The sequence below is a fragment of the Chrysemys picta genome, chromosome 5, assembly GCF_011386835.1.
Source record: "Chrysemys picta bellii isolate R12L10 chromosome 5, ASM1138683v2, whole genome shotgun sequence".
In the NCBI taxonomy this organism is placed as follows: Eukaryota; Metazoa; Chordata; order Testudines; family Emydidae; genus Chrysemys; species Chrysemys picta.
In genome coordinates this window covers 24,194,776-24,209,309 of record NC_088795.1, presented here as the reverse complement: position 1 = coordinate 24,209,309, position 14,534 = coordinate 24,194,776, and the positions used below count along the sequence as shown (strand labels likewise).

Genomic DNA, 14,534 nt, shown 5'->3' with positions numbered 1-14,534 from the left:
ATCAAAACATCTATTTTGTAAACTTTTATTTAATACACCACACCCACAAACATAGAGGGCCATATCTTCAGCTGGCGTATAATCCATCCTCCCATCTTTTATAGTGCTCCTAGTATAATTTTTTTTTGCTGTAACTCCTTCACAATGAGATACTTATCCTGAATTATTTAACATATACTCTTAGAAAGGAAAGAATGTGCTGTAAATCACCACTAATATGAAAGTTCATTTTTTAGTGAATTACATTTTATTTGCTTCAGTTTAACACCATTATTTACAGACATATATTAATAAAACACATCACAAAACAATAAAAATGTTAAGTTAATATTTATAGGTGCATAGTTCATGCTCAATTACTTTATATATGTATATATAAACAATTCTCACAATAAGTTAACCCCGAGACAGAGTAATAATAAGAAACAAAAAAAAATCCTTGAATCAGAAACAATACCAAGTTACTGACAATCTAGCAATAAAACATGTACAGCTTTAGAAATAAGCAATAGACACTTAGGTGGTTTAAATTTTTTTTTTTTTACTTTTAAAACTTGAAGCCACAATATCCACAGCACGACAATGGCCCTGCCACCCAGTTGTTCATTTCAGTGGGAGGGAATCACTGGAATGAAAGCTGGGTGCAGACCCAGACACTCCAATCATTGCTGATGGAAGACTTCAAAATACACTGTAAAAACTGTAAAAATAAAAGAAAAGTTTACAACTGGGCACATTGGAACTCAGCACTTGTACAGGACAGGACGTCTTTGTTAGTAGATTTCAGAAGATAGAAAGAGGGAAGAGATTTTCATGCTTCAGGTTCATAATCTTGATACTCTTCCTATTGAGGAGAGCAAAAATCAAAATTGGTTAACACTTAGAAAAAGTCTCATTTTAGGCCCAATTCTATTCCCACTGGAGTCAATGGAAAAAAGGCGACTGATTTTATTTAGAACACAATCTGGCTATTTATCTTTATTTGGTTGGCATTACTTTAGCTTGTTTTCCAAATACCTGGTACTTAATTTACAAGAAAAAGGTGTTTACAGATTAGACTTCCCCTGAGGTTAACATGCCATTCGCCTTCCATATCAATGGCTAAGATTACTTACAGCTTTTGATATCTAGAGAATTCCCAAGAGAACTAATGAGCAAAGAGAAAATCACATTTCTGTATATAACATGCGCTTAAGCCACCTTTATGTATTGCTGTAATGTATTGAAGGAAAAGCTTCACTGATGATATGTTGCCACTGAAATGAGCAGCAATCTTAATCCTTAATCTAGGAAAGGATTTAGGCATGCACTTTACTTTAAATTCATTAATAGTCTCACTGAAATCAATGGGATAATTTGTATGCTTAAAAATTAAGTACATGAGTTTGTATTGGAAGGATAAGTACCTAGGACAGAAAACTGCTTTAGAAGAAATAATGAGGAGTCCTTGTGGCACCTTAGAGACTAGCAAATTTATTTGGGCATAAACTTTCGTGGGCTACAGCCCATTTCATCGGATGCATGAAGTGAAAAATACAGGAGCAGGTATAAATACACTTGGTAAAGCAACCCCCATCCTTTCATGTAAGGTCAGTCTAACAAGATAAATCAGTTAACAGCAGGATACCAAGGGAAGAAAAATAACTTTTGAAGTGGTAAGAGAGTGGCCCATTACAGACAGTTGACAAGAAGGTGTGAGTAACAATAGGGAGAAATTCGTATTGGGGAAATTAAGTTTAGGTTTTGTAATGACCCAACCACTCCCAGTCTTTATTCAGGCCTAATCTGATGGTATCCAGTTTGCAAATTAATTCCCGTTCTGCAGCTTCACGTTGGAGTCTGTTTTTGAAGCTTTTTGTTGAATTGCCACTTTTAGGTCTGTTATTGAGTGACCAGAGAGATTGAAGTGTTCTCCTACTGCTGCTTTAGAAGAGTTTACTGTGAAAATCTACATGACTGAAATGTCATGGCAGATAAGCAGGCTGTACGCTTCAAGTATTTTCACACTCAATAGTGAATTAACTATTTTCAGCCAGATCTTTCATATTCATTGGGACCTGATCCAATTTGTACTGAGCTAAATGGGAAACTTTCCACTGACTTCAGTGGGAATTGGATCAGGGTCTTAGTGGCAATTACTACATTTGTGAACTTAAATTATTATTCTTTTTCCAAGATATATCTAATTATAAAGTAATTGGGCATGACCTTTCGAGAGCCTGGGTACCTGAAATTCCTGTTGCACTGTGCAATCCAGTGGGAGTTGCAGGTACTCTCACTGACTCAGTAAATCACCTAAGCATATGCTTATTTATAAACACATGAGTAGCCCCATTGATTCCAATTACTCAGGTGCTTAAAATTAATTATATGTCTAAGTACTTTGCTGGATCAGGCCCTAGATGCTCCCAACCTTTCATGATCAAGCCCATGCATGGCAATTCTGTGAAACAGCCAGTCTGATTACTCACGGGGAAAGGGGGTGGAACAGGTCATATCCCTGCCAGCCCCCTGCCATGAGCTGCTCAGGGCAGGGGGCTGGGAGCACCCCCCACGAGCCGAGCACCCCAGCCTTCTGCCCTGCACCTCCCCACCCCAACACACACCCATCCCTCTGCCCTGCACCCCCACAGCCCCAGCCCTCTGCCCTGCACCTCCCCACCCCAACACACACCCATCCCTCTGCCCTGCACCCCCACAGCCCCAGCCCTCTGACCTGCACCCCCCACACCCTCCCCAGCCCTCTGCCCTGACCTCGAGTTGCCCCCAACACCCAGCCTTCTGCCCTGCATCTCCACACACCCCCAGCCCTCTGCCCTGAACCCCGCCCCACACCCAGCCTTGTGCCCTGCACCTCCACACACCCCAGCCCTCTGCCCTGATCTCGAGTCCCCCCCAACAGCCAGCCCTCTGCCCTGAACCCCCCCACATCCAGCCCTTTGCCCTGCACCTCCACACACACCCCAGCCCTTTGCCCTGACCTCAAGTCCCCCCACACCCAGCCCTCTGCCCTGAACCCCCCAACCTCCACCCAGCGGGCTGAGCAGGCTGGCAGCGTAAGATCAGCATTTTAATTTAATTTTAAATGAAGCTTCTTAAACATTTTGAAAACCTTGTTTACTTTACATACAACAATAGTTTAGTTATATAATATAAACTTAGAGAGAGACCCCTTCTAAAAAAATGTTAAAATGTATTACTGGCACGCGAAACCTTAAATTAAAGTGAATAAATGAAGACTCGGCACACCACTTCTGAAAGGTTGTCTACCCCTGTTATATATAGTTGGACCAAAGTAATTCAGCATTAGTGGAAGGAAACTATGAGACAAAAGATTTTACTTTCTTGATTGCATGAGCCAAAGGAAGTAATAGTGATTTGCTGTGTATTATAAAATGTTATCCATAAAATTAGGAAACTATTGAAAGAAGATACTGTGAACATACTTTTTTTTTTTCTTGAACTCATACATTGACAAAGGTATAATTTCCTCCCATCTCTTACCAAATACAAGAAAAAGGGAATTTATTGTGGAGTATTCTGGAATGTGTCTGTGTGTGCGCGCACATGCATGTGTAAGTACAATTGTTCTCTCAAATATCATTACTGCACAGAAAATATTTAATAATGTAATACTGTGTTTTGAGAGAAGCTGGGTGAGGGAAATCAGAAATGCAAGAGGTGGTGCTGCATATGCACTGGGTTAGGGAGGTACTATTGTGGGGGAAAGGAGGAGTTCTGGCTGCATTAAAAGGGTTTGGTTAGACTGGGTGGCCTTCCCTCTTTCTTTCAGGTCCCACGCCGCGACAGTACTAAAAGCCACCCTTTGCCTTCCAATGAATGAGCAATTCCTGTTAATTACATTAGGAGCTGTTAGCATGCTTCCAAGGACAACATTTGGCTCTAAAGAATTATTATTTTCCAGGAATTACAGTTTCCTGCTGAAGGCAGCTAGCTACACAAAACAATGGGTTGGCACTCATCCTAATGATGGGCTCTATCACACAGAAATAGTACGGATTCACTTATTAATTGCATAACAGAGCACTTATGCACAGAGTCCTACAGCCAAGTGTGAATCTGATGCAGATCTCCTCTGTTGGGTTTGATTGTGCCATTTTGGCTCAAATCAATGGGTGGTGTGGAGCCCCAGGCGGGTGTGCTGTCTTAGGGATACATTCTGACTCCTTGAGATCCTAGTCACAGAGGCTGCATGTCTGCTACTATACTGCAGCTTCATATACCCCTGCTCTGCCTCCTCTTTGCAACCTCTCAGCCACTGGACACCCATAGAGGGGAAGCACCCCTCTGTGCATCCATGTAAGTGTCATCATCATTACATTTCTGCACCTGGATCACTTCGGCATAAAGCCCCTGTGCTAAATGCTCAGATGTCCATTAGCCACATACATTCAGAGAGCACAGCAAAGGAAGATTTACCTCAGGAGGCATTTCATACGCCTCATTATCTGGGTCCACTGGCATATCTGTATTATCCATCATTCCTTCCTGCGAGATTCCTTCTTCATTCTAATGTTTAAAACAGGAGAGAAAAGCAACAGCTGTCACGGGTTTCTTTACGATTCACCTTGAAAAATATGTCTATTTCAGTGTTGTTTTTCCCATTAAGGACAGAGTAGTTGGTTAGTGAAGGCAAAGGGCCATATCATCCCCTCTGCGGCTTGACAACAGGAGAACGAAAGCTGTGGCAATCCCAGAACAGTGGATCCCAGACAGTCAGAGACTAGGGAAGAAAAGCGAGTTCAGCATCACCCTTCCATGTTAGCACGCAGCTGTCCCTTTATGAATACTGTTCAGCTTGTGGGGGTATTTTGGCTAGGGGACATGGACAGTTGGTGGTGGAGCTCTAGGTGGCATCATCTCCAGGCAGCCCCATGGAGTGACCTCAGAAAATCCGCATGGGAATTAATGTCCTTGTCGTAATTCATGTCTACAAATTCTGTGCCCTCTACCCAGGAGTGGTAGTAAATACGGAGCAGTCCAGGACCCAATGGCAGCACATCTTATTAAAGCGCCATGATGCCAAGTCAAAGGTGGCACTGACTCTCCAAACATATGACCATGGCAGGCATAGGCACCTGACTCTGTGGGTGCTTCAGGGCTCAACTACTTATCGAAAAAAATATAGGGGGTGCTCGGCACCTGCAGGTCCGGATTAATCTTTTGTGGGCCCTGGTGCCTGGACCATGCCCCCGCTCCCCAGTCAACCCGTGCTCTGCCCCAAAGCCCCGCCCCCACTCAACCTCTTCTCCACAAGGCTCTGCCCATGCTCTGCCTCCTCCCCTGAGGCCCCGCCCATGCCCTAGCCCTACTTGGCATCTTCCCCCCAAAGCCTTGCCTGCCGCTAGCGTCGAGGGGAGTGGGTGGAGAGGAGTACCCACCAGCAAAGAGAAAAAAGTCAGCACCTGTGATAGCAGGTACCACAAGAAAACTGATGAATTCCCCTGTATTGCTGGAGGGTTACAACTTCACCCCCACCTTCCCCAATACTCCTCCACATGGATGTGTCCAGAAACCGCTCACCTCATGGGAATGATATCAGTGTCAACTTCTGGAGTTTCCCTAGGAAACTTTCCAGTACCATGGGGACTTGCCTAGCTCAAAATCAGCAAATATATTAAGCTGTTTTGAGGATTACACTGGAAGGGCCCAATCCTGGAAACATTTATGCCTATGAGTAACTTTATTCAATCGAGTAGTCCCATTGACTTCCATGTAACTATTTGTGGGAGTAAAACTATTCATGTGCTTAAACATTTGCAGGATTGGGCCACTAGAGTGGGGGAGGTTTTAGGATAAAAATAAGGCAAATGATTATTCCAAAAAGATTATATTATAGACTGATGAACCAGTCCTATTTACATGAGCATCACTTAATAACAGTTCTAACATGTTCACAGTATGTGCAAACAAACAAACAAACAATCTGGTCAGAAGGAAGACATATATCAAAATACACAGCATTGTGGGGTTTTTTTCAATTTTAGAACATGGCACAAGGATACTATGGGCCAGATTCTAATACTCTTATGCATATTAAATAGAATCTTACTCCATGAGTAGTTCCATTAGAAGAAGGACATAAGAACAGCCATAGTGGGTCAGACCAAAGGTCTATCTAGCCCAGTATCCTGTCTTCTGACTGCGGCCAAAGCCAAGTGGTTCAGAGGGAATGAACAGAACAGGTAATCATCAAGTGATCCATCCCCTATGGCCCATTCCCAGTTTCTGGCAAACAGAGATTAGGGACACCATCCCTGTCCATCCTGGCTAATACCCATTGGTGGACCTATCCACCATGAATGTATCAAGTTCGTTTTTGAACCCTGTTAGTCTTGGCCTCCACAACATCCTCCGGAAAAGAGTTCCACAGGTTGACTGTGTGTTGTCTGAAGAAATACTTCCTTGTTTGTTTTAAATCTACTGCCTGTTAATTTCATTTGGTGACCCCTAGTTCTTGTGTTATGAGAAGGGGTAAATAACACTTCTTTATTTATTTTCTCCAAGCTGAAAAGTCCCAGTCTTATTAATCTCTCCTCTTACGGGCCAACAGTGAGCTGCAACTCAATCTCAAAGGTATTGGATTCAAACCCTATAATTGAAAATATTATTATTTAGTATCTACAATAAATTAAAAGAGAGAGTGAATATTCTCAGGAATGCATATTCTGTATGGACCAAATCCCATAGTTCTTGTTCAGGCAAAACTCTTATCTGTCTTCATTTGGAGTTTTGCCTGAGCAAGTTGGTCCTAAATTGAAAGATGCACAACTCTTGATACGAAGAACCAGATCTTAGCTAGTGTAAAAATGACATAGTTCTGGTTAAAACAATGCTGCTATGATGATTTACGCTTGTTAATAAACCTGAAATAGATATAAAATCAGTTTACATAGACATAGACTTTACATAGACTTTAAAGGAAACTGACTTAAAATATTTTCACTCAATTTCTAGACTTGTAGTATGGAGTTTAATGTAAAAATAACCCCCCATGAACCAATCTAAAAGGACAATTATTGATAGCCTATGATTTATATGACAGCCATGCTAAAGCGAATATATGCTGCAGATAAAATGTGGAAAACCAATTATATTTAAAACCAAAAAACACATCTTCCCAGGCTCATACAGATTAGAGACTAACAGGTCCTTAAATGCTGCCTTTGGAATGGAACTCATTTATAAAATGGGTAGCATTATACCCTGGTACCCTATCATCATGATTCATTTCTCAGTGTCTTTTGATGGTACCATGAGGATGGCATGAACACTCTGAGATCTGGATTCTGAGAATTCCCCTCCCCATCCCACCCATATCCACATTTATCACAGCTGCATGGAACAGATGCATAAAGGGAACTGAAACTAGGCATAGGACTTAAACTTCATTGTCATCAAAGATGAGTCTAACTGGGGCATTGTAACCCAAACACCAGTAGTGAACCCAATGGGGCATGTTACCTGGGAATTCTTTAAAGTGTAACATGAAAAATGCAACATTCTGGTGCACTTAAGAATGCAACACAGTGGTTTCAAATAATCTATTATTCAATTCATAATTAATTTTCTTCCTAGAATTATTTGAAATAAAGGAACACAGTGTCAAAGTGCTGTGGTGCTGCGTGGGGTTTAGCAGCACATGCTTCTGTGATTTAAGGGAGTCACATATCTAAAACTCTACGCAACACTTCAAAATGACACATTTTACAATAGAATTCATAACACATTTCACTATCATACAAACTTTAGCAGCAAGTATTCTTAAAACAAAACTCTGTGGGTCTTCTTTGTTCTCTTAACTTTAATTTCTCTTCCTCTTTACGCCGTATTCTGACATCACCAGCTACAAGCTCAATGGAACAGATCTCCTGCACTCAGCATGGAGCCTTGTGTTGCAAGAACAGCATGAGAAAGACCCCCACTTTCATACCCTCTGTGTGTAAGTTGTTATTTTCATTATCATTAATCATGTTTACTACCGTAGTGCCTAAAGACCAACCAAGAATGGGGCAATGTACAAACAGATTAGCAGACAGTCCCTGTTTCAAAGGCCTTATGCTCTAAGGTTTTGTCTAAGCTCTCCTGACGACAAAAATCTTCCACCCCACATGAGCGGCAGCAGCTTTGTTGGCAGGAGAGCGCTTTTCGTTGGTAAAACTTTTGTTATTCGAGGTGTGCATGTGCGTTTTTTTTAACACCCCTGAATGACAAAAGTTTTGCTGACGAAGTTCCTGTGTAGACAAAGTCTAAATAGACAAGATAGACACAGGATGGAGAAAGAGATAAAACACAGAGCGTGAACTCTGTCATTCAACCAAATGCATGTCAGTTCCCTGATAGCTAAACCCCTCACCAAATATCTATCTATCTAAGAGGGGATAAGTTAAATGGAAAGAAAAGTGAAGGGAGAAGGAACACTGAAGGGAAAGGGGGTGGGCAGGATAGGGGAGAAGCGGGTAAGAAGAGCAGATATTAAGTGAAGCTGAGGTGAAGAGACTGTGAGGGTGGCAGAGGGGGAGGGTTGGAATAGGCAATCAGCACAGGGCAGAGAAAGACCGCTCAAAATGTTGACAGTTCTCTGAATGTCCGAAGTTCCCTGCTTTGGTTGCTTCTGATCCTACCAGCTGGAGTCTCTGGCTTGTTTCTCCCCCCAAGGCCAAATGGCATAGGTGACAGAAGGCACTACCCTCATCCCAGCTTACCCAGACTGTGTGTGTGTGGGAGGGTCTCTCTGCATAGTTCATTGTTCTCTCCTTCCAGTTACTAAGCAGCCATCTCTGTCAAATATGCCAAGAAAAATTATGCCAGAGACAAATTGCCCATCCTGGCTATAAAATATTCTATCTGAAGGTGTGTGCCCCCTTCAAGACTGTTGTGATCAGCCCCACTGCTCCTACCAGCTGTTTGCAGCACAACAGATTTAGGTCAATCCTGGGCACTTCTCAATATTCCACGCAGGTCTCTAGCGGTGCCTTCCTTAACTGAAGAGAAACTTTCTAGTGCTTCGTCTGTGTTGCTCTCCGCAACTGCACCGTATAGGGACTCCAACTGATGTGTGCAACCATGCGTATTAGAGCCACTGCACCACAATCCTAGAAGCTGTTACTGGACATTTACGAACCATATTATTGGGATCTTTATTTAGCCTGGCATTTTCAAAAGTGACTAACGATTTTGGGTTCCCAACCTGACACCAGATTTTCAAAGCATTGCTCTAAAAATTGGGCCCCTTTCAGGTGTCAGACAGGGCACCCAAAGATTGAGGCCCCCAAAAATCACTCATCGCTTTGAAAATGTAGACTCTAACTTGTAAACCTTTTTAAAAGATCTTTTAATTATTGTTGCTTTTCTGAGCAGGGCAATGCCCCAACCCACAGCTACCCTGAAGGCTGAGCTGCCACTGACTGCTCCACAGCAAGTGGCCTACGTTGAATCTGATTGAAGCAGCTCAAAGTGTGTTCTTGGGAGGAATAATTTAAAAAGTGTTATTTAACGCCTCATCCAGCACTTTAGTATTTAGGGCCTATATTTTCCAACTACTGAACTCTTTTATTCAGAGTCAGAAATTTCATTTCTGCCTTCCCTATCATTAAAGAACAGATTTTGCTAGTAATCCATCTGCCAAGTCAAATTGTGCCTGAAATTGGTCTTGAGGCTGCACAAGAAAGAAGGCGTGCAGGCTAAAGTTATCTGTAACAGGACCACAGAAAGCAACTTAAGTTGCCAACACCATTAATAAAGATGAAGTGAATGGTGTGCCAACAGAGTTTTACGAAGGGCTTCACAGCTCATGAGCAGCTTGTCTGCTAAGTAGCTTTATCACAGACCTGAAATGCCCATCTGGATTATGATGGACAGAATGCCTAAAAAGAGACCAAATTTCCTGCCAGTCCAGTGGGAAATTCTTTCAGAGGAAGGAAAATTCCTTTATAGCTCCAAGCCCAGGAAACCAACAGAGCTGGTGAAACAGAGCACAAAGTGGCATTCGGAATAACATTAATGCCTCATAGACCAGGGGTAGGCAACCTCTGGCACACCTGCCAAAGGCGGCACGCGAGCTGATTTTCAGTGGCACTCACACTGCACGGGTCCTGGCCACCAGTCTGGGGGGCTCTGCATTTTAATTTAATTTTAAATGAAGTTTCTTAAACATTTCAAAAACCTTATTTACTTTACATACAACAATAGTTTAGTAAGTTATATACTATAGACTTATAGAGAAACCTTCTAAAAACGTTAATGTATTACTGGCACGTGAAACCTTAAATCAGAGTGAATAAATGAAGACTCGGCACACCACTTCTGAAAGGTTGCTGACCCCTGTCATAGACTTTAAGGCCAGAAGAGACCATCTAGTCTACACATTGCAGGCCACGGAACCTCGTCCACCCAATTCTCTAATAGACACATAACCTCTGACTGGGTTACTGAAGTCTTCAAATCATGATTTAAAGACTCCAAGTTACTCTAAACTTCACGTTCTTTTTCTTTTTCTTTTTCTTTTAAAGAAGCAAAAACATAGCCATGATACCAAACAAATGAAAGAGCTGGCTGCCTGGGAAAGGTTTACACTGGTCTACAATTTTTGAGAAGTCGTCTGCTTCAGAGATAAAATGTGCTATTTATTATGTATTTTGATGTGCTGAATTCAAATATGACAATTAAAACAACTGATTGGCTACTGTTTCTAAGATATTTAAGTTTTTACATTTTATGTCTATGTATATTGTGTAGATAGTAGAGTTTTAATCATAAATTGTAAACCTAGGTCTTTTCAGGTGTTTATGGTTGCTTTACAGGATAATATTTCACCTGTCCTGTTTATGTAACACTTTAAAAATCAGCAAAAGGGTTATATAAATAAAATGTATTATGAAACAAAAGGCAAAAAACTATTATGTACATAGTTTAGTCCTATTCAGTGTCTACTCGGCGCTTCTTGGCTTGCCTCTTGTATTCCCAACTGGAGGCACCATGCAGAAGTAACAATTGCTGGTATGATCTGTTGGCTCTCTCCAAATCATTGGCACTGCAAAAGGCATAGATTTCCTTTTCCTGTTCAACCACTGGCGAAGATTTGTTGCACAAGTGTTGCAGCATATGTGTGGGGCCCACCTCTTGTCCTGATCTCCATTTTTGCAGCCAAAATAAAGGCGATAGGCTTTCTTAACCATAGTGGTTATACTGCGCTTTTGTGATGCAAAAGTCACTTCACCACAAACATAGCAGAAGTTATCTGCACCGTTCACACAAGTACGAGGCATCTCTGCTCACTTTGGCTAAACAGAAATGTGTCCCTTTGCAAAATCAAACACTGACAAATAAGAGAGCACGACACTGTATGATTTCTAGAGCTGATATAGGGCAATTTGTTCAGAAGAGTGATGTAAGCTTCGTTATGATTGCATCATCCATGACTTCTAGGAATAACATGATGCAATTCATATCATGTATGATGCAATACCAGCTTCAGATTGCATCATTCATTGTTTTGCCTAAAAAGCAAGTACTGTCCAAACCCACTTATAGATTTATTCATAGATCCAGTCAAAGATGTATTTTAGTCATTTCTGGTTTAAATTGAGATCCCTTCCCTTTATAACTCACTTATCCTCCGCCATTCCCAGGTCAAGGGTCGTATATACTGACCCAATAGCACATCTTAAAAACTAGAGCCAATCAACAATTTTAAGCATCATTTTCGTTCTGTGACCCAGAATTAGTAAAGTTTGACTACATTTATTTCAGAAGCATTTTGGCTGTAGAGCAGTGTTATCAGTGTTGTCCATTTGTAACCGCCATCTCAAAATGCCACATGTATCCATTTTGAGGTCAAGTTGAACAGAACTGACATTTAGTTAAACTGCTAATGGTGCTCCCCAAGGTCACATTTCTAATTGGTTACATTGAAACACTGCTCTACAGGTTCCCACACTTATTTTTTAATGACAGCCTCGCTGCCCAAGCCATCTCTTCCCTCTGCAATTAAGACTCGAGAAGAGGAAACAATGTCCCTGAAAACATTACAATAATGGAGGTGTTTCCAGTATCATTATTTATTTAGTGTAATAATATAAATAAATGCACCAGCTTTACTTGGAGCGTAAAATCATTTCCCTACCTACCTGCATGAGGAAGCTAATAATTTAACATCCCCATTCATTTATCAAAGGGAATTGCTTCTGATATTTCAGTTCTGTTATTAGAAACTTCCTCACGGAACATTTTCCAATAAAAAAATCAACTTCTATTTTGAAAACACACAGAAAGTTGAATCCTTAGGGAAATCTTTGCATCACAAGCCTTAAAAAGCTCACATATGTGGGTTCTTGAAGACAATCTATTTTTAATACAAAAGCTTGCTCTTTTGCACAGAAACGTTTTTTTAAAATGAGGGTATTTTACAGAAAAGTAAAGCTGTGATAAGCATGCTGTTAAAGGCAGAGCATGAGGACTCAGTCTTGCCCCATAGCACCAGCTCTAAGTAACCAGAAATGCTAAACTTGGCTTTTCTACAAGGCTACAACGTTAACAACATTGGGTGAAATGGGCATTGCCTCCTTCAAGTATCTGTGACCTAAAACATGAGGTGGAGGCACAGAGTCCTAACCTAGGCATGAGGCAGAATGTAAAGTACCCACACAGACATTCCATGGCTACTGCTAAAGTTTCCAGATTGTAGTAGTGGCCAGGATGTGATATTGCCACCCCCTTCCTCCTGCCTTGGTGGAATCTGTGGCTAGTGGATCTGCTCAGTTCAAAGATTCACAGACCATGCTCCAAACAGCCTGCCTACATGCCCCGTTATATATCTTTGTGTATGGGGTTGCTACTGTGCATGGCTCTGCAGTGCAAAGGAAGCTGCATAATATTCCTTTTGGGGGTTCTCCACTTCCTGGCCCTCTCACACAGCAGAACGGTGGTCGTTCCATTTAATGTTACCGCTTTCATAATCATGCAGGTGAGTGGGCAAGGAGTCATAATTTCACCCTTTAACAATGTAATACGGTGTATTTACATATAATGGATTCCAACTACATTCTACATCCATTAATAGTTACAAGTGTATTTGACTACAGCCGAGAAAATCCAGGTAAAGGTTTCCCAAAAATCCTCAATGGCATTATCACTACAAAGTCCACCTTGTTTTCTGGGGATGGGCAAAATGTCTGGTTCCCCCTACATAACATTGTGGGGGGGAAACCTGTGTGTGGAAGTTCCCAGTGACCAACATTTTCACAAAGTATTGGTCAAACTGGTAAAGTTAATCTAGTGTTTTCTTGGAGAAAAGAAAGGGATTTTATTTAGGCTTGGCTACCCATGGAAAATAGAAGGAGCAATCTGCTTGTCCTGTCACGTTTATTATAGCACCATGTGGGTAGCTGGTCAGCTTAATAAACACATTCAGATGTCTCAGTAGAAGACAACTGCACTGAATGCAAGTTATTTCAGTCAGAAATAGGTTACCTCATCTCTACTCACTGACAAAAGCAGCTTATAAAAGAAATAAGTTAAATTTGTAATATCAGTAAGTACAGCAGCTCCCTCAAAGTTACAATTTACTAACTCTTCCAATCCTGACACATTTTCCTGCCCATTAAGAATGATGAAAAAGTGCTGTGATCACATATATTCAGATGATTCTTAGGGCTGGCTTCTGTTTACAAGATAATAGTTGTATTCTGATGCTGAAGTGTTTATTAGCCAGGATGTATTTATTATTGAGGGAGCAAAGGGCAAACAAAGTCATTTTTATACTGACATATTTAATGCTTATGAGCCATTCATGAAAAATATCTAAGACATTTATGCTGACATTTTTTTGGAAGATTATTTTATTGTAAAAGTGCCTGGAGTCCCCTGTCAGAGCAGGGGTCCCATTGTACTAGGCACTGTCTGTATACATAAGAAAAAAAGACTGTCCCTGCCCCTAAAGGGCTTACAATCTAAATATAAAACGAGGGAAAACAGGTAAATCACAACAAACAGATGTTATTGTTACTTACATATATTGTTTCTGTTTGTTCTTTTGGTTCAGATTGAATAGAGTATCTGATTAGTATCTCCTATTTCCTCTACCCTACACTGGACGGGTGTAGCTTTGATAATTGAATAGTCTTTTCCAGGCTAGATTCTGATCTCAGTTATAATAGCAGAAAGTCATGCATAATTCTGCTGAGCACAATGAACTGATTCTGGATTTATGCCCATGTGGTGTCTGTATGAGAGTCTTTTTACACCTCTTCTGTTGCTGCCCCATCCAGTTTGGAATAGGCCAAATGGCAAGTATTTTGAAAATATAAATGAGTCTTTCGACCGAGGATAACCCACTGCCCATGCCCTACTTCAAATTAAACAAGGCAAACACTGTGATACATCAGGCAGTAATAGTACTGAAAGTATCAAGCACTCTGCAGTAGTTAAGGATAGAAAAATGGTTTTCATTATAAACCCATTTTAGTTTTCAGAGATAAAGTAAAAGTATTCTCAAGAAGTTTACAGTATTATAG

The 14,534-nt window shown here is 41.1% G+C and overlaps 1 protein-coding gene across 4 annotated transcripts in view; it reads right to left on the bottom strand.

Annotated features, from left to right (window-relative positions):
* Positions 1-228: 228 nt before the first annotated feature.
* The window catches only part of SNCA (synuclein alpha), a 126,891-nt gene continuing 112,585 nt past the window's right edge, over positions 229-14,534 (bottom strand). For all 4 annotated transcript variants that reach the window (XM_065596118.1, XM_005291996.5, XM_065596117.1 and 1 more), the window contains 2 exons: positions 4,441-4,530; positions 229-844 (listed from right to left, as the gene is read on the bottom strand). In XM_065596118.1, the coding sequence (XP_065452190.1) occupies positions 812-844; positions 4,441-4,530 (123 nt within the window). In that variant the 3' untranslated portion in view covers positions 229-811. The remainder of the gene's footprint in view (positions 845-4,440; positions 4,531-14,534) is intronic.